The sequence below is a fragment of the Anomaloglossus baeobatrachus genome, chromosome 8, assembly GCF_048569485.1.
Source record: "Anomaloglossus baeobatrachus isolate aAnoBae1 chromosome 8, aAnoBae1.hap1, whole genome shotgun sequence".
NCBI classification, from domain to species: Eukaryota; Metazoa; Chordata; class Amphibia; order Anura; family Aromobatidae; genus Anomaloglossus; species Anomaloglossus baeobatrachus.
The window spans coordinates 172,083,301-172,108,551 of record NC_134360.1 but is presented as its reverse complement, the minus strand read 5'-3'; the positions used below and the strand labels follow the sequence as shown (position 1 = coordinate 172,108,551).

Sequence of the window (25,251 nt, the reverse complement as noted above, 5' to 3'; positions counted from 1 at the left end):
TGATAGTCTCCTGCTGATAAAACATTTATTTTATTGAAACAACACTCAGGGCCGTTTTACATGCTGCGATAACGTTACCGATATCGCTAGCGTGCGTATCCGCCCCCATTGTTTGTGCGACACAGGCAAATTGTTGCCCGTGGCGCACAAAATCGCACGGACCCGTCACACTACTTACCTGCCTAGTGACGTCGCTGTGACCGGCAAATCGCCTCCTTTCTAAGGGGGAGGTTCATTCGGCGTCACAGCGACGTCACTAAGCGGCCACCCAATAGAAGTGGAGGGGCGGAGATGAGCGGCACGTAACATCCCGCCCACCTCCTTCCTTCCTCATTGCCGGCGGTCGCAGGTAAGATGAGGTTCCTCGTTCTGCGGTGTCACACATAGCGATGTGTGCTGCCGCAGGAACAACGAATTACATCGTCCAAGCAACAGCAACGATAAGAGGGGGTGAGGTCACCGATGAGCGATTTTGAACATTTTTGTGACAATTCTAAATCGCTCATAGGTGTCACACACAACGACATCGCTAAAGCGGCCGGATGTGCGTCACAAATTCTGTGACCCCAACGAGATCGCTTTAGCGATATCGTAGCGTGTAAAGCCACCTTCAGGCTAGTAAGTGATGCATGGCTGGAATCAGGGTCTCAGCTCCTACATTATGGTGCTCTCCGATTTCATAGTGAAATCCTGCTGACAGATTCTCTTTAAAGGTATTTGTCATAGTAATTTTTATTTGCACACAGCAGATGTATTTCATATGTGTGTGGATCAGTTTTCACCTAAAAATTACACATATTCCTGAATTATAAGGATGCCCATTGTGAAATAATACATTTGTTTTATGGTCTGAAAAAGAATTGTCATGCTTTTCTCCTATTTACTTTTTTTTTATTGTTAAATAAAATGAGTGAAAGAGAACTGACTTTTAGGAGACATAATAATGAAGGAGATTTAATTTTCTACATAAACTTTCCAAATTGTGCCTTTTTGTAATGACTTTTTATAGAGTTTTACAACCCTGGAACATAGCAATAAAAGTAGAACAATATATTCGTATAATTGGAATAGGGAGAATAAATTAGTTCACTTACAGTTTAAATATACTGCTTGTATATTACTAGATATATATATATCTGCTTCGGTATGTATGGAGCCTTTTAGGATAAACAGTGGATATAAAAAAGTTTAGCACACCCTCAGTGAGATTGTAAAGCTGGGAACCGGGATAAATCATGGCAGGCGGCTTCCGTCTTAATGTGACCTTGCGGCTTTACAATTCAAAAGAAAAGCAAGATCATAATTGTAGGGAAAGAAGCATCTGAAGAAAAAAGCAGAGAATACACCGGGTGGAATAAGTATCACATTCACTTTTACAATAGGAGCGGCCAAGTTGATCAGTAGGCAGCCTAGGGGCTCAGTGGTTAGCACTCCAGTCTTGCAGCGCTGAAGTCCTGGGTTCATATCTCACCAAGGACAGCATCAAGAGGAGTTTGTATGTTCTTCCCATGTTTGCATGGGTTTCCTTGAGGTTCTCCACTTTCCTCCCACGCTCCAAACACTTACCGGTAGGAAAATTAGATTGTGAGCCCCAATAGGGACAGTCATGATTATGTCTGTAAAGTGCTGCGGAATATGATGGCGCTATATAAGCAGTATCAGTAGCAGGAGTAATTACTCAAATGGAGAGAAATAGGTAAAATAGCAGGGTAATGATAAAATGTAACTTTTAATATTTTCTATAAAATCAGGGGAAATTAACAGACATTTTTCACATATACTAATGATCCGATATTATTGAAGGTTATCAGAAACCAGAAGGTCAACTGACCTGTATCGGAAAAGACACAAAAAGCCCACTACACAATGAAAAGTGCAGAGGCTCAAAGGAGCCCACTTGTGTAAGGCAAATAAATGGAAAAATCTCACTGGTATCTCTTTTGGTCGATTTCCTGGTGGTGATAGGATCTCAGAGGGGGAGCCACTTAATACATCGCTACCACAAACCCCTCAAAAAGTGATCCTTCCAGTGGCGTCTACCTCTGCACAAGAGGTGTGTTACTCTTGACTCTAATCCAGAAAAGCTCCCCTGAAGAGTGCTGTACGACGAAACGCGTAGGGAGACAGGAGTACACCATTAATGGATCACTTTTTGAGGGGTTTGTGGTAGCGATGTATTAAGTGGCTCTCCCTCTGAGATCCTATCATCACCAGGAAATCGAACAAAATAGATACCGGTGAGATTTTTCCATTTATTTGCCTTACACAAGTGGGCTCCTTTGAGCCTCTGCACTTTTCATTGTGTAGTGGGCTTTTTGTGTCTTTTCCGATACAGGTGAGTTGACCTTCTGGTTTCTGATAACCTTCAATAATATCGGATCATTACTATATGTGTAAATTGTCTGTTAATTTCCCCTGATTTTATAGAAAATATTAAAAGTTACAGTTTATCATTACCCTGCTACGCTATATAAGCAGTGCACAATAATTATATTGTATTTACTGCATCCTTTCGGGATTTAAATAAAATAAGCAGGATGAATGTGACATTATGTGATACTTAAAGGGGTGGTTCACTACCCTGCAATAGTGACCACATCCCTGTAAAAATGATAGGGAAGGCTTTTTCTAAATACCTTGATCAGCCAATTCTGCCTCTGAGCGGCGCTATTGCAGTGTGCTCATCCCTTTCTCGTGATTCCGCAATCTCCATGACCTCTGGGATCCGGTGATGTCACATCAACTTCCAGTTGACCTGACACCACCTCGGCCGGCCCCAGTCTTCCTGAGTGATTGGGCTGTGGGCAGCTATTTACCGCTCGTCACAACGCAACACCTCGTGCGCTCTCTCCTTCATTGCAGAGCACCACAAAAAGGAGCAATGCTGGGCTGTGACGAGCGGTGAAACTTCGCCCACAGCCCAGTCACTGAGGGAGACTGGGGCCGCCTCGGTGATGTCAGGTTAACTGGAGGTTGATGTGACATCACCGGATCCCAGATGTCACGGGGCCTGGGGGTCACTTTATGGGGATGAGCGGACCACGATAATGCCGCTCACAGGCAGAATTGGCTGATCAAGGTATTTAGAAAAATCCTTCCCTATTAGTTTTACAGAGATGTGGCCACTAATGCTGAGCAGTGACACCACCTCTTTAACAACTTTTCAAAATTTTCCAGGAGACGGGGATTCTTATTTTCACTTCCATGACTTCTTTTTAAGAGACACTGCTTTATCTACTACCTATGCCTCCAGCTAAGTTGGGTACTGCCAATCTGTTTGTACAGTGCCAAACTAAGGCTTTATCCAAATTACGTCTGAGCCTTTCTTCATTGGGAAATCTTCTTGGTGTAAACTCTCACATAAGACTCCCCCTTTGCCAATGTAAAGGCATACAGTGTCATGGTCTCTTATTGGGTCCTATTGTATAGATATTACACTACAGGATAAGTTTTTCGAATAGGAAAGCCCAGTCTGCTATAAAGCATTTTTTACTACCTCTCTCAACATTCCAATTAATAAACCTATCTCCAAGATCCTATCCCAATATGTAGTTGGTGTACTAATAATGATATTAGCAAATACCTCCTATTAGAAATGTAGTATAGTTCTCCTGATACACTATTTCACTTACCTCATGTGCAGGGCACTGCAGCTTAGGTATCTATGGTTACAACCATGCATATAGAGAAGGTAGTTAGTTGCTCGTGGACACAACCATGGATACCTAAGGTCCTGCCATGCCCTAAACATGAGGTAAGCAAAATAGTGAATCAGAAGAACTATTCTACATTTCTAAATTGAGTTATTTCCTAATTTTATTATTATTACATCTACTACATATTGGGATAGGATCTTGGAGATGGGAATACCCCTTTAAGCAGTATTTTCACTTTGAATGAGTCCACAATCCAACACATGGTGGGTTGGTGGACAGAAGCTCCCCTGGTAGACCATTGTAGCTCTACTAGTGTAAAGATGGTTTTGAAAACCCCATTCACATGTATTATACTTTATTTTTTTTTGAGAATTTTTGGTGTTGAATTTGGTAAGACGTACAGTATACTGATTATTCCTCACTTAATAAGTTTATATGTTTGCTCTGTACAGGAACTTGTAGAGTATTATAAACACCAATCTCTCCGAGAAGGTTTCAGGAGTTTGGATACAACTCTTCTTTTCCCTTACAATTCTCCTGAAAATCAGGCTGGACATGCAAGTAACCGGTCACTGGGAATGTGTAAGTACTTGTTCATCCACCAGTGTGATCGGTCCCTCCTACGTATTGTGGGTCTATGGCTGCGGGCACACACCAGCAGCTGTAATGTAGTGTGACTATTTGTTAATTGTTAAACCGGGGATTAGAGTCAACAGGAAAGAGATGTTATTTCTCCTTCACTTGTTTTCATCTGGCAAATGCTGTGTGAAGAATGTGAGCCGGTTCAATGTCATCAGTAAGGGTCAATTCACACTGCTTGTGTTTTTATATATAAATAAATATAAAATGTGCGGGATACTTTTGTAGGATGCCTTTTTATGATACAGCAAGCCTCCACTATTCCATACAGCTGAACTATATATACAGTATATACAGTGTGTCCACCCATATCCCGTCCACCGCCATTAAGTTGAGAACGGCTGCAGCTATAGGCATAAAAGTGATGTCTAGGTATAGTAAAGTAGCCATGAGCTACGCAATGAAACCACCTATAGCGCCATCTGGTGGAAAACAACGGAGTTAGCATTTTTATCTCTAAGAACAAGATAGAGAAAAAAAGTGAATTAAAACATTGTAGGGCATCATCAATTCAATACAAATCGACACCTTGCATACAGAAATGCTATGATATGAAACCCATGACCCCCCCAAAACATTGAATGCTAGTCACGCATATGGTGCTCATTTAACTTTGATGCTCAAAGTGGCCACCGTCAGCTGCAATGCACATCTGGACTCTGGACAGCATACTGTATCTTGCTGCACATTGTGCAATATGGTGGGTGACACGTTTACACAAGCATCTGTGATACGTTGTCGTAGGTCCTACAATGTTGGTGGAAGGGTCGTATATATACCTGCTGTTTGATGAGACCTCACAGAAAGAAGTCCAATGGGGTCAGGTCAGGTGAGGGTGGAGGCCACTCCACGCAGCCACCATACCCAATGACTTGTAGGAAGGTCTCCATGAGGTATCGCTTCACGTCCACAGCCTTATGAGTTTTACACGTTCTGATCATAGCATTTCTGTATGCAATGTGTCGATTCGTATTGAATTCATGATGCCCTACAACTTTGTAATTCACTTTTTTTCTCTATCTCGTTCCGTTTTTGAGATAAAAATGCTAACTCTGTTGCTTTACTATACCTAGACACCACTTCTATGCCTATAGGCAGCAGGCCCGCTGTCTGGGTGTTATACTTGATACTGATCTCTCCTTCACCTCCCACATACAATCTCTTGCCCGCTCCTGCCGCTTGCACCTCAAGAACATCTCTATAATCCGCCCCTTTCTCAAAATGGAATCAGCAAAAACCCTCACTGTGGCCCTGATCCACTCTTGCCTTGACTACTGTAACTCTCTATTAATTCGTCTCCCCCTAACTAGACTCTCTCCTCTACAGTCCATCCTTAATGCAGCAGCCAGGGTCACCTATCTGGCTAACCGCTACTCGGATGCCTCTGCTCTGTGCTAGTCATTGCACTGGCTGCCCATATATCATAGGATTCAATTCAAATTGCTTGTTCTCACCCACAAAGCTCTCCACAGTGCGGCACCCCCCTACATCTCCACCCTCCTCTCTGTCTATCACCCTACCCATTCTCTACAATCTGCAAATGACTTTCGACTAACATCCACACTAATTTGAACCTCCCACTCCCGGATCCAAGACTTCTCCCGAGCTGCACCAACCCTCTGGAATGCTCTACCCCAAGAAGTTAGGACAAATCACAACTTACTCAGCTTCAGACGCACCCTAAAAACGCATCTTTTTAGGGCGGCCTATCACACTCCCTAGCCAAACTAAATTCACATAGTCCCTCTACAACGTCTCACTACATAACTCCACATCAAACTTCATGGCACCCAAATGCATCTGAAGGTTCTGGGCAACTGGTGCAGGAAACCATTATCTATCCCCCATTTCCTTGAGATGGCTGGACTGTCATTGTAAATAAGCACTTGTACCTTGCCCCCCCTCATCTCATTGTAGATTGTAAGCTCTCACGAGCAGGGTTGTCTTTTTTTTTTTTCCTCTAAATATTGTATTTTCCATAACTGTTACTTGCAGGTATACGATCCACCTGAATTGTAAAGCACTGCGGAACATGTTGGCGCTATATAAATAAAGATTATTATTATATTATTATAGCTGCCGCCGTTCTCAAGTTAATGGCGGACGATAGGATATGGGTGGACACACTGTGTGTGTGTGTGTATATATATATATATATATATATATATATATACTGTATATATTGTTGTACACTAGTCTGCCAGAGGTCTAAGGGACACCTTTTTGTCTCTTATTTGGTGAATAGGATCTGCAAATACTGTGTGAATTCAGCCCAAAGATCTATACGCCCCTGGATCTACAGCCTATATGTCTCTGCTGCAACTAGAAAAGTTGTATTCAGGCTCTTCAGTGCAATATTATTTGCTCCCGTTATTTCAGCTTTTCAGATATCAGACATGCATAAGTTGTTACATCTATAGCCCACTCTAGTGAAACTGGCTTAGATATCAGGCAGATGATTTTATTAAAGCTCTATACATAAGCCATGTATTTAGTTCCAAGAACAGGATCACATCCCGCCCTGTCATATCAGAAAAGCTGTCCCCAGAGTAAGCCTTCGAAATAGCGTTCCTAATCTTAAATGACAAGATCGAATCTTGTCTCCTCCACTCAATATAACTTTTTATGCACAAAGCCTTAAAGGGGTTGTACGGATAAACATTTTCTCACCTATCCACGGAGGTAACGTATTGATTAGTGAGTATCCGACTCTGGGGCTCCTATCAATTAGCAAAAACTTTTATCCCTGATGGGGAATAGTGCAGCAGATCAAATGCTCAATCGACGCTACATTTATTCTCTATGGGTCTTCTGGAAAAACCCGCCGCGTTCATCAGCACCATAGGGAATAATTGGAGCACAGGTTGAGTATGTCCACTGCCACTCCATTTTAAAGAGGATAAAAATGCCCCATTCTGCAAATTGGAGCCGATCCCGGCAGTCGGACATCCATCAATGAATAAGTTATCATAACTTGTTTTAACAGACAACCCCTTTAATCTCGTTGGGTTCTGTTAGTGAAATTCAGGAGGGTCACCTCAGGCAGCAGAGCATGCATGCTATACTCAGTGAGAAATCACATTTGCAGCTTATGTACAATACACAGCATGCTCTACTTTTTTCCCCATCCATGATTCCTGATTATCAAAAAAAATGCAAATATTTTTCTGTTGGGATCTGGAGGACAAAAAAGTGCTTCTAGCTGTAAGGTCTATGTCACTGCATGATGGATGTTATTGGCATTGTCAATAAAGCATGCGTACAATTGGTAGCAAATCAGAAACAGCTGAAGAGCCTATGAAAAGCAAGTAAATATAACTGTGCCCATATAGCTTAGACTCAGCTCAACCGCGCCTCATGTTCATTTAAGCTTTAGGCGGGCTTTGCACGTTGCGACATCGCAAGCTGATGCTGCGATGTCGCACGCGATAGTCCTCACCCCTGTCGCAGGTACGATATCTTGTGATAGCTGGCGTAGCGAACATTATCGCTACGCCAGCTTCACATGCACTCACCTGCCCTGCGACCGTCGCTCTGGCCGGCGACCCGCCTCCTTCCTAAGGGGGCGGGTCGTGCGGCGTCACAGCGACGTCACACGGCAGGCGGCCAATGGCGGCGGGGGGCGGAGATGAGCAGGATGTAAACATCCCGCCCACCTCCTTCCTTCCGTATAGCCGCTGGCGGCAGGTAAGGAGATGTTCCTCGTTCCTGCGGCTTCACACACAGCGATGTGTGCTACCGCAGGAATGAGGAACTACATCGTACCTGTCGCGGCACCGGCATTATGGAAATGTCGGAGCCTGCACCGATGATACGATAACGACGCTTTTGCGCTCGTTCATCGTATCATCTAGGATTTACACACTACGACATCGCAAGTGACGCCGGATGTGCGTCACTTTCGATTTGACCCCACTGACATCGCACCTGCGATGTCGTAGTGTGCAAAGCCGCCCTTAGGATACTTTCAGACTGTATTCCTATCCCCGTTCAGTGATTCCGTTGGGGGCTTCAGTTCGAGCCCCCCGCAAAACGGGATTCGGAAATATTCAACGACGGGGCCACTGACTATAATGGTGCAGACGGAGTCACCTTGTAATCTGTTGTGCACCATTTTCAGGTGGAAAAGACCTATTGGAAGTGGACGCCTAGACATAGTTGACTGTGTCTGGCTTTATGCCGCCAGTAAGCGTATATTGTCGAAAATGGTGCACAACAGAGCACACGGTGACTCTGTTGCACCATTATAGCCAGTGGCCACGTCGGCGCATACATCCTTATCCCGTTTTGTGGGGGGTTCGGACGGAAGCCCCAACAGGACCACTGAACAGGGAGAGTAACGCAGTGTGAAAGCACCTTTCCAGATACACAGAAGCAGGCACCAACATTACTAGCGCAGCTCTGTTTTTATTGTGCCACATAAATAGGAATATCATGTATCACACGGATAGCATAGAGCACCAAACCAATGTTCAGCATGTTAAATGTGTAAATGTACCACGATGAGTGTTCCTATGTTGACTACTTCTGGTCACATTTGTTTTACCTGTATAAACTAAACAATATATGACATGTTCATTTCCAACATATCTGATTCTTCTTTTCTCTGACATCTGCCATGAGGGAGAATTAGGACAGCACTATATATTTGTATGGCTGGCTATTCCAACGGAAATCTGTTGGGATGGCTTGTCTAATACTTCTGATTACCGTAAACAGTTATTCCCATCTCATTCATACATTTATGGCATATCCATGGGAAACACTGTAAATGTATGATAGGTTCGGATTACCCCTCATTTTGGGAACAGGTCCCCATAGTGGCCTTCAGGGCTTGTACATTCCTTTCTGAGAAACAAGTGTAACTAACAGAGGAACAGAACTGTGGACTTCCCTTAGTTTTTTATTCACAGGTGATTTTTTAATTGTAATGTGAATCTCCACCTTCAATTTTGAATTCATCTCTATTTTTGCGTTACACGGCTCCAAAATTCCCACATACTGTTTTATTACTGACATCATTGTGATGGCTCAAAGTTGCCAGAATTTTATTGTATGATGCTTTATCTGCATTCATACATTCAGGTTTTTGATGCAATTTTTGAAGCGCAAAACTAGAAGTGGATCCTATAGGAGGAGAAATCTCAGGGGCCAATTCATCAGAGATTTTACTACAGAAAAGCGGCGTAAAAGCTTTGGAAAAAATGTTTTGTGCAATGCAAACTTGTACAAAGTTTTTGTGATTATTAAGAGTTTCATGCCAGTTTGAAATGGGTGTAGCTGGGGAGTGTGTGGAATGAGGCGAGGCCACCCCTGCCTATCCAACTCATCAGCCTCTGACTTGAGTAAAAGAAAACAGTAAGATTCACCGGGCACTGCTACACCACCTAATCCGTCACTATGCATGGATCATTTCCAGACCACTGAGTGTACGGATGCACCATCCAAAAGAAAAGTCCATGTATACAAATCTGGTCTAGGATTGAAAAGGCAGCAACACCGTATCTTCATGCGTGTTTTTTTATTTTTTAAATAGCATGTGAATCGGGTACAGCGTAGAGGGGAGGTGGGGAGAGGTGAAAGGAGTAGGACGACGGCTGGCCGTTTCGCACAGTATGTGCTTTGACTACAGGACCCGCCGAAGCACATACTGTGCGAAACGGCAAGCCGTCGTCCTACTCCTTTCACCTCTCCCCACCTCCCCTCTACGCTGTACCCAATCCACATGCTATTTAAAAAATAAAAAACCACGAATTAAGATATGGTGTTGCTGCCTCTGACTTGAGTAAGATTCCTGGTGCTTGTTGGCATACATCACTCAGAAAATACACTGTAGTCACTAAGTGATGAGCGCCACTTAATGAGCTCAGCACCTTGTACTCCAGTATGACTGGACCATGCACTACTCCAGTCTTGATGAATTGGCCCCTACGTCTCTTCTTTAGAGATGTTTTGCATTTATGATCCATTTCTTGGTTTGACGTCAAAGGCTACATACACACAATATCTTTTAGATTTGCAAACCTGGCAAGTTTTTTTTTATGGTGGACACACTGTCGTCTTTTGTCCTGAATCATCTTTATGTTGGCTTTTATTTCATTCTTTGCTATTTTTTAGTAACTTGTTTTGAATAAACTAGTGAGCTGCATCCAAGCATAAGCTGAAGAATGCTCAGACTGCTTCTTTTAATCCCTTTGCGTCTTTGGAGCTGCTTTTAACTTCTTCAGGTTTCCAAAGATTGAACACATGCACAGAAAGTGGTTTTCACATTGCAGTTATTTCTTTTTAGTGCTTCGTATTGCTTTGTTGTATGGGTTATGGAGCATACCTGCCTGAAAAAGATGTCGTGGGCACATGCTCAAAAACTGCATAAAAAAGCTGAACATGGAAACCTAGCCTAAATCTTTGCAGTTAATTTGCAACTGTGAATCGGAAAAATGGCACACTGACCACTCTCTAGATTCAATGGGTTACTGAAAGTATTCAGACCCCTTTACATTTTTTCACTCTTTGTTTCATTGCAGCCATTTGGTAAATTCAAAAAAGTTCATTTTTTTCTCATTAATGTACACTCTGCACCCCATGTTGACAGAGAAAAAGCAGAAATGTAAACATTTTTTCAAATTTATTAAACAAGAAAAACTGGAATATCACATGGTCATAAGTATTCAGCCCCTTTGCTTAGTATTGAGTAGAAGCACCTTTTGAGCTAGTACAGCCATGAGTCTTCTTGGGAATGGTGCAACAAGTTTTTCACACCTGGATTTGGGGATCCTCTGCATTCTTCCTTGCAAATGCTCTCCAGTTCCATCAGATTGGATGGTGAACGTTGGTGGACAGCCATTTTCAGGTCTCTCCAGAGATGCTCAATTGGGTTTAGGTCAGGGCTCTGGCTGGGCCGGTCATGAATGGTCACATAGTTGTTCTGAAGCCACTCCTTTGTTATTCTAGCTGTGTGCTTAGGGTCATTGTCTTGTTGGAAGTTGAACTTTTGGCCAAGTCTGAGATCAAGAGCACTCTGGAAGAGGTTTTCTTCCAGGATATCTCTATACTTGGCCGTATTCATCTTTACTTCAATTGCAACCAGTCGTCCTGTCCCTGCAGCTGAAAAACACCCCCATAACATGATGCTGCTACCACCATGTTTCACTGTTGGGATTGTATTGGGCAGGTGATGAGCAGTGCCTGTTTTCTGCACACATACCGCTTAAAATTATCACAAAAAGTTCTATCTTCATCTCATCAGATCAGAAAATCTTATTTCTCATAGTCTGGGAGTCCTTCCTGTATTTTTTTGCAAACTCTATGCGGGCTTTCATATGTGTTGCACTAATGAGAGGCTTCCGTCGGGCCACTCTACCATAAAGGCCTGACTGGTGGAGAGCTGCAGTGATAGTTGACTTTGTGGAACTTTTTCCCATCTGCCTACTGCATCTCTGGAGCTCAGCCACAGTGATCTTGGGGATCTACTTTACTTATCTCACCAAGGCTTTTCTCCCACGATTGCTCAGTTTAACTGGACAGCCAGGTCTAGGAAGAGTTCTGGTGGTCCCCAAACTTCTTCCATTTAAGGATTATGGAGGTCACTGTGGTTTTAGGAACCTTGAGTACTGCAGAAATTGTTTTGTAACCTTGGCCAGATCTGTGCCTTTCGATAATTCTGTCTCTGAGCTCCTTGGGCAGTTCCTTTGACCTCATGATTCTCATTTGGTCTAACATGTGCTGTGAGGTCTTATATAGACAGGTGTGTGTCTTTCCAAATCAAGTCCTATCAGTTGAATTAAACAAAGCTGAACTCCAATGAAGGAGTAGAACTATCTCAAGGAGAATTACAAGGAAATGGACATAATATGACTTAAATATGAGTGTCTGAGCAAAGGGTCTGAATACTTATGACAAGGTGATATTTCACTTTTCTTGTTAAATAAATTTGCAAAAATTTCTACATTTCTGGGGGTTTTTTTCTGTCAAGATGGGGTGCAGAGTGTACATTAATGAGAAAAAAATTAACTTTTTTGAATTTACCAAATGGCTGCAATGAAACAAAGAGTGACAAATTTAAAGGGGTCTGAATACTTTCCGTACCCACTGTATATTAAATATTATATAATATTAAATAATCAGTGCAGAATTTCACCCTGGATAATGTAAGCTATGGTAATGCATTCTCAGTCATAGATAATCACCCCAGGGGACATATTTATTACAAGTGTTGCATCCGTCCCTGCACTGTGCTGCGTGTGTGGCTTTGGCACTTGTTTCACCAGTTTGCTGCTCAATGATGCTGTCGTTTTATTTCTCGGTGACTTTGTGACGTAGTAGTGACTCTCTGGTCTTTGCTTGTCTGTCTTCTCTCCAAGCAACGTCTGTGCTGTGTGGGTTTGCTTTTGTTACTGCGCCTGAGTACAGCTTTGTGCCCCCCTCCACTGCTCCCTTCTGGTCAGGTAGCTATGGCACTGCTTTCTTTTCCTCCTGCATGTCCCTCACTCTCTCAACAAAGCTGCCAGTTGTCATATGAAAAAGCAATAATTAAATGACTTATTATCAGTAATGATGTAACTAAAAAGTAAGGGAATAGATCAGGATCGCATACATTTAGAACATACTGTCATTATCCGGCTCCCGTGAGGCCGGGCGTACTGCTTCACATTCACAATGACCCATGGGATCAAAACTAATCACTTTTGGCTACATATTTGTGACCCAGGTTCTGTAGTCATTGGTCCTGTCCTGTCTAGTCCCACAATTCGGCTCTGTTTGAAATGTTTGACAATCACTTAAAGGCAACCTGTCACATTCTCTGTAAGCGCTGGGGAATTTAATAGCTCTATATAAGTAAAATAAATCAAGCTTGCACATGCAGTCTGACCTGTAGTAAGCCTGATAATATAAAGTAGAAGGAGCTGAGTGGATTGCTATATATTCTTGTGAAAAAGACTAAACATAACTTGTATCTTATTATTTTATCCTCTCTCATTTTGGGCTTTGGAGTCCAGTAGGTGGTAGTAATCACTGATTGACAGCTATGTCTATGCATGCTCCTATATCGAACTCATTCAGTCTTTGAGTTTTGTCTCCAACGTGACTCATAAGCCTACAATCAGTAGGGATTTCTTTCATGTAAAGGGGTTGGCCACTACTTTTTTATTGATTGCCTGTCCTTAAGATATGCCATCCTTTGTTGGGGGTGCGATACACAACGCTCCTGACGATAAGCTGTTACCAACGATGGCCGGAATTCCTCAGATGCTGCTGATAAATAGCAGCTCCATCATCTCTATAGTGTCCGCGGCTGAGTACTAGAAGTCCACCCCTTATTCCAATGACCTCTGTGTCCACGTCAAATGGCCTGAATCATTATACTGTCTTATTGTAGCTGGAACTTGGTGTTAAATATGGAACAGTACTGAAGTTCAGTACTCAAATTAAAGGGAATCTGCCAGGTAATTTTGTAGTACAAGACTAATGTTGTCTTTAGATAGGGCTTAAGGAGACCTTTCAGAATCAGTAACATATATAGCTCTCCCTCTTTCTGTTATCTTGTTGTAAGCTCCCTAGAATTCAGTGTCACTTAGTAACTAGTTATGTATATGTAAATAGAAACTGCATATTCACTGCTTCTCCTTGTAGCCTCTCAGTGCTGGCATCAGTGATAGTAAATCTACACTGAATTTGCACTGCTGCCCCCACCCATATTCCCTCCCACCTCTCAGCAGTGATAGTGAATGCACTGGGAGGTGGGCGGGGGGAGTAGTAAATATGTAAATTGTATTTACATACACTTAACTAAAGTGCACAAGACATGGAATTCTACAGTGCTTACAACAAGATAACAGGATAAGGTAGAGCTATAAAACTTACTGATCCTTAAAGGTCTCTTTAAGCTCTATTTAACGATAAAATTAGTATTGTACTACAAAATGATCTGACAGATTCACTTTAATAGGCAGTGGATCTGCAGTACCGAGCCACAGCCACAATAGGTTTGATGGCATTGCTGCATTACAGCATCATCTGATAACGGTAGTAATAGCTGATCGGCGGGGGTACCAGGTGTCGCACCTCCATCAATCATATATTGATGGCCTATCCTAAGGGCAGGTCATCAATAAAAAGTTGTGGCCAATCTATTTAATTATAATTCAAACCACTTTCTATCTTTCCAAGTTGACTCCTTTCTGCATTATATCAATTACTAAGCCATATGGATTGGTTCCTTATTAGGTATAACCATATTGTATGTTATATTGGCACTGAAATAACTCATTGCTATTATTATACATTTAGCCAGGAACCTCAAATTGCTTATCAGTAATTGACAGCTTCTAGTCTATAAATGAGACCGATAAACTCTTGTATTACAGACGGCAAGGGAAAAGGGAAACATCAGTGAATCCCACTGTTGCCTTATTCAAATATTTATACTCATCATCTTCTCGGAGTCTCATCCTATACTCATCTTCTGCTGGTAGTGATTCTCTAGCGACATTAGTTAGGAAATTGCTATTCAAGCAAATCACTAATATGTCAGTGCGGGTCTGTGTCAGCCTGTGTTAGAACAAGTGAGCAATGAAACCATGAAAAGATCACTGATCTAGTCATCAATAAACATTGGCAACTCTGAAAATCCTGTTCCTTTGCATGCTGTATATGTGTCCAGGGTCTATACTGTATGTCTACCTGGCAGCAGTCATTACACTCAGAGATTTGGACGCTCGGAATGACACTTTTCAAGAATACTTTGAAAAGGAGTACATTAAATGGTTAAACAGACTACCTACCTCTGGGGACTTTTTTTAAGTTCTTCTTAGCCCAAAATACATCCATTTAAAGGAAATTTGACACTAGGTTTTTGCTATTTAATTTGAGAGTAGCATAATATAGGACATGAGACCCTGATTATAGAGATGTGGGATTTATTAGGCTGTGCATTGTTGTTCAAGTGCAAACAGTGTTTTATCAGCAGGAGATTATCACTGTGCTACTAGGTGTCATATGGAGGCCAGACCAGCTAATCAGTGTAACCCCGCCCCCACCATTGATTGGCAGATTGCTCACTATGCACAGTGTACAGAGGAAGTTGCCAGTCAGGGTGTGGGCGGGGTTAGACACAGCCCAGAAGTCTGAGCTCTGCTACATCTACATCAGACTAAACAGGTATTCTATGAGAAGTATACCAAGCAGTCAGTTAAGTGATACATCTCTAGAATCAGGCTTTTTTGCTCCAAGTTATGATACTCTTAAATTACATGGCAAAAACTTGCTGACAGACTCCCTTTAAGTAACTTCATTAACATTTTGCACTGTTTTGCTTTTACGGGTTTTTTGTTTCCCTACACATTCCACTTTGATGTTGTCTGTGGTCATAAATCCATTGAGAGGAGCTGAATAAAAGACAAATAAAAGAGTTAGAAACTCTCCCATTAGACAGGAAGAATGAGCTCCCTGACAGAGTCTTATGCGGGCGTCACGCGAGGCGATATATCGAGCGATATGTCGGCGGGGTCACGTCTTAAGTGACGCACATCCGGCATTGCTTGATATATCGTAGCGTGCGACAGCTATGAACGAGCAGAAATACTCACCTTCTCGTTCATTGCTGACAAGTCGCTCATTTTCTAAAAATCGCACGTCATGTTGTTCATCGTTCCCGGGGCAGCACACATCGCTCCGTGTGACACCCCGGGAACGATGAACACAGCTTACCTGTGTCCCGCCGGCAGTGCGGAAGGAAGGAAGTGGGCGGGATGTTTACTTCCCGTTCATCTCTGCCCCTCCGCTTCTATTGGCCGGCCGCTGTGTGACGTTGCTGTGACGCCGAACGTCCCTCCCCCTTCAGGAAGTGGATGTTCACCGCCCACAGTGACGTCACTCAGCAGGTAAGTACATGTAATGGGGGTTTAACGACTTTGTGCGCCACGGGCAACTAATTGCCCGTGACGCACAAACGATTGGGGGCAGCTACGATCGCTCGTGCGATCTCACGATAGATCGTATCGTGTGACGCCCGCATTAGTCAACTCATTCTGTAGCCAGCCAAATACAGTGCAATACAGAGGCTGTATAAGGGAAACAGTGGAATATGTTTAATGATACCCAATTATAGAAAAAAAATGTTTTCCAAAATGATATCCTTTTAAGAAAAGAAATGTCCCCAAATGTGGACAACCCCTGTAAATAGTGAAATAACTACTAAATTACTATGAGCTAAAGAGAGATTCTATTATACAATGGACTAAAATTATATTGTAGAATTATCTTATGTGCTTGCTTTAGTTGTATTTTACATTTTTTGGCCATGAACTCACACTGCCCATGAGATCTGCCTAGAGAATCAATTAAAAGATTATTTCAGGCAAACTCAAAGGGAACCAACCACCAGGATTTTGCGATATGATGTAAAGGCAGGGCCATACTGGCACTAGGATGCTGAATCCAGGCATAACTTTTGTTGAAAGATCGGCTGCTTGGTTGCTGAAATATCTTTAATCAAAATTGCAGAAATGCACAGCACTTTGATTGACGTGTGCAAGGGATACGGGCATTTGTGGGTCGGGTCCTGAGCATTTATTCCACCTCCGACGTCCTCCTGGCTTGCCCCCTTTTCCCTATTTGAATATCGCGCCACGCTGCCATTGCTGTTGTTGACGGTGCGTGCACATTGTAGCAGTAATTATCTTCATTAAAATGGTGCCAGGGTCCGCGCATGCGCGTACCGCGATCTCCTGCTCCACTTTACTGAAGACACTGCAGTGAAGACTGAGAGGCATTGGTGTGTGCTTAGATTTTTTTTTTTAACGATATATCACCGGGGTCACGGATTCCGTGACGCACATCCGGCGTCGTTCGTGACGTCATTGTGTGTAACAACTCTGAGCGAGTGTGAACGATCAAAAATACTCACCTTTTCGTTGATCGTTAACACGTCGTTCATTTTCATAAAATCGTTGCTGTTGCAGGACGCAGGTTGTTCGTCGTTTCTGCGTCAGCACACATCGCTACGTGTGACACCGCAGGAACGAGGAACATCACCGTACCTGTGGCCGCCCACAATGAGGAAGAAAGGAGGTGGGCGGGATGTTACGCCTGCTCATCTCCGCCCCTCCGCTTCTATTGGGCGGCCGCTTAGTGACGTGGCTGTGACACCGCACGAACTGCCCTTTAGAAAGGACAAGGTACGCTGGCCACAGCTACGTCGCTAGGCAGGTAAGTCCCGTGTGACGGGTCCTAACGATGTGTGCCACGGGCAGCGATTTGCCCGTGACGCACAACCGACGGGGGCGGGTGCTTTCACCGGCGATATCGCTAGCGATGTTCCTGAGTGTAAAGCCCCCTTTAGTCTTCACCGTAGTGTCTTGAATAAAATGATGCCGGAGATCACGGTATGTGCATGCACGGACTCCGGCTCCATTTTAGTGAAGACTTAAGCACTGTAGCAATGCGCACGCGCTGCCAACAACAGCAATTGCTGCGCGATATTCAAATAAAGAAAAGGGGTCAATCCAGGAGGATGCCAGAGGAGGAATTGTAAACACCGAGGACTTGCCCCACAAAGGCCCACCCTGATCCACCCGTCAATCAAAGTGCAGTACATTTCTTCAACTTTGATATTTCATCAACCAAGTATTCGATCTTTCTACAACAGGCATGCCTGGATTCAGCATCTTACTGCCTACATGGCACTGCCTTTACCTCATATAGGAAAATCCTGCTGGTTAGTCCTCTTTAAATGCATAACGAACTGTATAAAAAGCAAATCAACTCTAACAATAAACCTACAGTATACAACTATTGAGCAGCAGAACCATAAAGACCAAAGACTATAGGATTAGGTGGAATTACTATTTATTATTACCATTATAATGAAGTCCTTCCCTGAACCCAGATCTCTGATGTGCCGTCATAACATCCATGCAAACGCTACGCATTATCTGATAAATCATGACATTACTCAGTCCTCAATATAACAATGTGATGATCAGCTTTATAATTGTTTTAGTGTTGAGACTATTCTAGTCGAGGATGATATTTGTACTGAGGCTTCATATAGAAAGTCATCAATGTAAACTTTCAGATTATGTAGTAATCACCATTTCTGCCACTGTCCAACGCATCACAGATTAATACAATTCCTTCTAACCATTTTTTCTCTGCCATATCATTCATTTTATGTGAGCTGTTTTTTTTTACCGGTTATGACTTCTTTCCATTGTTGTTTCAGTCCTGAGTCCAAAAGTTTTAGGTATTGCCATTGCACGGTATGACTTCTGTGCCAGAGACATGAGGGAGCTGTCTCTATTTAAAGGCGATGTGGTAAAGATCTATACAAAGTCGGGGACCAATGGCTGGTGGAGAGGAGAAACAAATGGAAAGGTACAACCGTGATGGTGGAAGAGGGGATATAATAAAAGAAATTATAAAGTCAGCTACTGCCTCATGTTAAAGGGGTATCCGGCTTATTTTGCTTATTTTTGTTTATTGCACTATTGGGCTACATAGGGGCAGGTGGGTAGATAGCAACTACCTACCTGGCCTGCTGTCAGCCCCTCTCCCCAGACTCAGAGCGGTCATGTGACCGCTCCTGCCGGGAGTTTGCTGCTTCCTGTGATGTCACGTCGACAGGGGCAGGAGCTTATGCTCGCCATGTAGACGGGTATCACAGCTGACGTCATGTAGCCGGCCTGCTGGGCATGTAGAGTGCGCCATAGTCCCTGCACCCTCCCCACATTCCGTACTCTCCCCTGCCACTGCTGTGGGGCCTGTGAGCTTGGGGGAGGGCTTTGGCGGCGGCTGCCCACAGTGTCAGCCCCAGCAGCAGCATGTTCAAATGTATCGGCATCACAGATGGTGTGGTGCAGAGCATCGTGTGGGGATGGTGCAGAGCACCGTGTGGGGATGGTGCAGAGCGCCATGTGGGGGGTGTAGAGCGCCATGTGGGGGGTTGCAGAGCGCCATGTGGGGGATGCAGAGCGCCGTGTGGGGAGTGCAGAACGCCATGTGGGGGGTGCAGAGTGCCGTGGGGGTGGGGTACAGAGCACCATGTGGGGGATATAGAGCGCCGTGTGGAGGATGCAGAGCCCTATGTGTGGGGGGGCAGAGTCCTATGTGGGGGGTACAGAGCACTATGTGGGGCTGTTATTTCCAATTCTGTAGTGATGAGAGGTCAGTGTTGGGGCAGAATACTGACAGCCAATGAGTGTGCAGAGGGCAAGTCTGGACAGTGAGGCAAGGCGGTGCCAGCTCTGACTGTGAAGTTCGGCATTGGAAGATTTCATGTTTGGTTGAGCTGCAGGTAAAGTGTCTGCAGAGAATAAAGGGATCATTCAAGAGGTAAAAAAGTTAGAAAGAAAATAAAATGTAGGGGTGTTTAAGATGACAATACAGCACAGATTAGCTTAAAAAAATGTTTGAGTTTATGTTGGAGAACTCCTTTAAGTTATACTGGGATTAATTTAAAACTAATGGATGGCATGCCATGGGAAATATTGGCATGTCAATATATTAGGACTCCAAGGGTCCAGCAAAAGAAAACTTTTGGAGTTGGCTTTGGAGACAGTCAGATTACACTTGGATCTGTTAGAGGTTGCTTCAGTATTTGAGCACATTTTATGCATCATTCCTCAATTGTTTCTCAACACTTTGTGGTGTCATCTAATGTCTGAATGAATCGAAGACGAAGAGTGAAGTGGTCTTATATTTTGTGTTTTCTTTTGATCACACAGGTTGGTTGGTTTCCATCCACATATGTAGAAGAAGATGAATGATGTTGACCGTCGTCAGTGTAACACTGGAAATACTTCTGAAGTTTGCAAACATCGGCTTAACCACCTCGGTAGCATGGAGCAATTGCTGAATTCTCCACTGTCTCGATACTGTTCGTGTAACTATTGAGCATGCTCAGAAAGGGGGACTCATGCTTTTGGGATGTACCATGGCATTGCAGGCCTGATGGTGCACGGATTGACAATGACCTGAACATGCTAGTGTGTGAGAAGTTTGTATTCAAAACAACTAAGCCATATCTTACTATGCCAAACTGAAGTCGCTCACACATTCAGTGCCTATAAAATGTAACTACCCCACTGGAATTTTTCATGTTTTATATTGTTACAGACTTGAATGGGATTATTTGTGCTTTATTTAGATAATTTAAGGTTAGTGTAAAAAGTCTGTCATGTCTTTCCATAATTCCTCAATCTCGCAGAGTTCATGTGAAAGGAGATGGCATGTACCTCTATTGCGGGAACATTAGGGCTGAAGTATTACTGTTATTGAGCCAAAATTCAGGCATTCGAGACATCACAATTTTGGAAAAAATCATTTTAGAAATATGTATTAATGAAATATGCCCAAAAGAACAGACGTTTACATGTCAAAAGTAAAGACAAGCAGGCATGGGTTTCTCAAGTCGCAAAACACTCAATTTTTATTTTCTTATGTGCTCCAATTTTTTGGGGACAAACTACTGATACCAAGAATTGGTATTTATATATGTATAAAAAAAAAATCAAACATGCACATAGATGCACTAAATTTATCGAGCCATGTTCACCATTGTAAAGCCAGTCAAACATTCCAATACATTGTGTAAATGAATTGTACAAGCATATATCTTACAAGAGAATATGCTAATATCTCCACTTTCAGTCAATTTAATTCCTCCTTTCTGAACTGATCTCTCACTCAGAAATACAGCTAAAATCTGTCTTACTTCAGTAGGTGAGGAAGGAAACGCAGAATAAGGAAGCATAGAAATTGTGCTGCTGCTTTCTAGTAAGAGTTATATCTCACCACATCACTGTTTTTCAATATGTGCTACATAAAAACGAGAGAGCAGCAATCCCTCCCCATCATATCTGTGTGTGCTGTGTATGGGAGACAGAATACTACTAGTCTACCCACTAGCTCGGAGACAACTGGAAATTAGAGCCATAGCCTACATGGAGGGAAACTGTTGAAAAATTGATAATACAAGCCATATGATAAAGAGAAAGAGCATTATTCCTAATCTCTGCACACATGAGAGCTTATTCTGAATAGTTACCTGAAAAGACAGGTAGGCAACTTATTTCTGAGTATAAGGTGCGCTATTTTATAATCTTATTGATAACCATGACATAAATTCTCAATTTGAAATACATTTTTTTGCTGAGAGAGTTTAAAAAATATTTAATATTTGCAATGAATGTAAATGAAACATGAAAAATGAACATGTGTGGAGATTGATTTCTATATATTGTAGGTACTGATATACACTTCTATGTCACAGAACTGAATGTGTCATTAGTCAATATACTCTGGATTTTGCAACGGGAAAACTGAGTTAAAGGGAACCTGTCAAATGGAAAACTGCTATTAACCTTAACATATGGGTTTAATCTGCAGGGTAATAGCATTCTGAAACTGCCCGATGCCTGCACATTAGACCGCACTGCCGGGAGGAAATGACTTTTAATAAACCTGATCACTGCCGGGAGTCAGTCAAGAAAGCGGTGCCAGCGCGGGTTTAGTCACCGCTCTTTATGTAGAGCAGCGGTTGTAGCCATGCACCCCCGAATTGACTGACAGTCACTCTACATTATACCAATGCTGTCAGTCAGTGTAGGGGATGCGGTTACAGAGTGAAGACTGAACCCATACCCCACCTGTGACTGAAGCCCGAATGCTACCCTGAGGATTAAAGTTAATTTCCTCCCAGCAGCGGTGATTAATATGCAGGCACCAGGCAGGTTCAGAATGTTATTAACTTGCACATTAACCCCATAACATGACAGGTTCCTTTTAAAGGTTGTTAATCAGAAATTGAGGCTTTCCGCAGGAGACGAATGCCCAACTCTTGGCACTCCTGACAACCAGCGGTTGGTAGGCTAACTGCTCTCCGCATTGCCTTTATTGTTGACCAGGTTCAGCTTCATACTTTTAGTAGCAGCTGTGTCAGGTACTGCAGTTCAGTCCCATTCACTTGAATAGGACAAAGCTGTAGTGAACTGTAATAGCAGGCACGGCCATAAATGAAGGTGTGCTATGGCCTCTCCGACAGCTGGATGGTAGGGATCCAAGAGTTGAACCGCAAAATTCCATATTGATAGCTATCCCAAGAATAACCCCTTTGAGACTATGCATTTACCGACGTAGCATTTTCCAACTAACACACAATGCATTAACTATACTGTGTAACAAAAGGATATCTCAAAGCCGAAAGCTGTAACTGTACACCTACAGGGCGTCTGTCAGCAGGATTTACCCTCAATCAGTTCATATTGTCATGCATCTTTTGCTAAGACAAGTCCAGCCATAATCCTAGCTAGACAATCTGTTCCTTCGTTCCTGAGAAATTGGAGTTTGAACCAGTATGCAAATGAGGCTGAAGTGCTTTCGGTGCGTGGAAGCACTTTCCAGACCTCAGGTCTCCCCAGCTCTATTCCCTGCCCAGAGCCACCTTCTGCTTGACTTAAAGCCTTTTGTTGTGTGACTTCAAGAATATGAGTTGTCAATGAAGCAACAGAAGGCGGTGCTGAGCGGGGAATAGAGCTGGGAACAGTGGAAGAGTGGGAGGAGCTTCTACATATCAAAAGCACTTCAGCCTTATTTGCATATTAGTTCAAACTCTGTTTTCTCTGTAATGGAAGAACAGACTGACTAGTTAAAGGTATGGCTGGACTTGTCTTTTCAAAAGCTACATGTGAATATAAACCATTTGATGGTTGTACTGCTGTCAGATTCCCTTTAACTCAGCACAAACCATTGAAAATGTAAAGGTGGGTGTCAAGTTACATCTTATCTTACTGCATTGTTTTATATATATATATATATATATATATATTTATATATATATATATATATATATATATATATATATATATACACACACAGGATGGTCCAAAAGTAGGTGGACAGTTTGTGTAATAGGGTTATGATGGGGGAGATTTATCAAACATGGTGTAAAGTGAAACTGACTCAGTTGTCCTTAGCAACCAATCAGATTCCACTTTTCATTCTTCACAGACTCTTTAGAAAATGAAAGGTGGAACCTGATTGGTTGCTAAGGGCAACTGAGTCAGTTTCACTTTCCACCATGTTTGATTACCCTATTACACATACTGTTCTCCTACTTTTGGACCACCCTGTGTATATACAGTGTATGTATATATATATATATATATATATATATATATATATATATATTAGTCCTGTTAGGGAATGCTACTTCTGTAGCTAAACTTGGTAGAATTGAATCACCAAGTTTTCTAAATAGCTCCATTCAGCTCTGCTACATCTACTAACAAACCCTGCACTTGTACATCCTATATGATATATATTTATATATTGTACATAGTGGGCCTGCCATGCTTTATGTCATTCTCGTCTAGTAAATGTAGTTTAATGGGAGATCTACAGAAAATATTGAAGGGTGAGCAGCTGAAAATAGATTGTAACATGTATCACGGCATGCTCTATTATTTATGAATTTTCCAATTTTTCTGTATTATTTCTTTCTACCTGTAATGTGAATGCACAGAAATTTTGTTCTATATTTTGTACTATGATTCTGAGATTCAGATTATTATTTATTGCAAGATGTAGAATTAACAGTATTAATTTCTTCTATCTTTTTTACCACCTAAGAAAATTTTTAGATGCTACTTTTTTCATTATGTATCTTCACTTTAAACAAGCTTCTTAAATTTATTGTTTTGGTTTTTTTTTTACTTGACAATAAGTTACTGAATAAACCAAAAATGGAGAAAGTGTGTGTAGTTATTCTTCATAAAGATATAAAACACTTGTATGATGTAAATACATACAAAGCATCATTGACAAAGACACCCTACCATCCCCGTCATAGAACTACCGGAATCCTCCTGCAAATATATATATATATATATATATATATATATATATACACCTTAGAGTATTTCACAAGCAGAGACGAGGGAAATGGAAATAACCATATTTGGATTTAATGTGGTCCCAAAGCTTTCAACTTCTATTTTAAGGCTAAATTTTGTTGTGCGCTGTCCGGTTTTGTTCCAAGCAAATCTCCCAAAGTGAAGGACCTGTCAGCTCTTGTTGCATTGCTGACAGTACTAGCCTGGGTAGGGTAACACGCTTGACAATGTAATGGTAACATCCAATCTTCAACTTAGGCTCTTTTTACACTGAGTGCTGCTGCGCCAATTTGGAGTTTCCATTGGGAGCATTTCCCTATAGAAGCTTCAGATGTGGCATTCGTGACTTCGACATGTTAAAAAAAAATGTTATACTGTGCGGTGCACTTTATTTTTACAGAATGCTTCTGTATATAACAGTGTAGCATACTGCCATATTCTATAATGCAGAACCACAGTAAGATACTTAACTGAAGCTGTGTGTGCAGTGACCTGAAAAAGTATTCATACCCCATGAACGTTTCCACATTTTATCACATTACATCTACAAATGTAAATGTATCATATTGGGAGTTTATGTGATACACCGACACTATGTAGCAAGTACTTGTGAAGTGTAAAGAAAGTGATACATGGCTTTCTAAGTATTTTAAAAATCTAAATTTGAAAAGAGTGTCATACTTTCACCCCCTGAGTCAGTACTTTGAGTGAAAACTTTTGCTGCCATTACTGCTGCAAGCCTTTTGGGTATGTCTCTACCAGCTTTGCACATCTAAACTTTTTGCCCATTTTTTTTTTTTTTTTTGCAAACTAGCTCTTGTTCAGTAAGATTGAATGGAAGCATCTAGGAACAGCAATTTTCAAGTCCTGCCTCAGATTCTCAATGGGATTTAGGTCTGAACAGTCACTGGGCCATGGACACACACATGACTAGTTTGATCTTATTAATTCCATTGTAGCTCTGGAAGTATATTTAGGGTATAAAGCGGGCTTTACATGCAACGACATCGCTAACGAGATGTCGTTGGGGTCATGGAATTCGTGACGCACATCTGGCCTCATTAGCG

The 25,251-nt window shown here is 42.2% G+C and overlaps 1 protein-coding gene across 1 annotated transcript in view; it reads left to right on the top strand.

The window, feature by feature from the left end:
- The window catches only part of VAV3 (vav guanine nucleotide exchange factor 3), a 278,408-nt gene extending 255,177 nt beyond the window's left edge, over positions 1 to 23,231 (top strand). The window contains 3 exon segments of the mRNA XM_075322211.1: positions 4,109 to 4,238; positions 18,517 to 18,668; positions 20,018 to 23,231. Coding sequence (XP_075178326.1) covers positions 4,109 to 4,238; positions 18,517 to 18,668; positions 20,018 to 20,059 — 324 coding nt within the window. The 3' untranslated portion in view covers positions 20,060 to 23,231.
- The last annotated feature ends 2,020 nt before the right edge of the window (positions 23,232 to 25,251 follow it).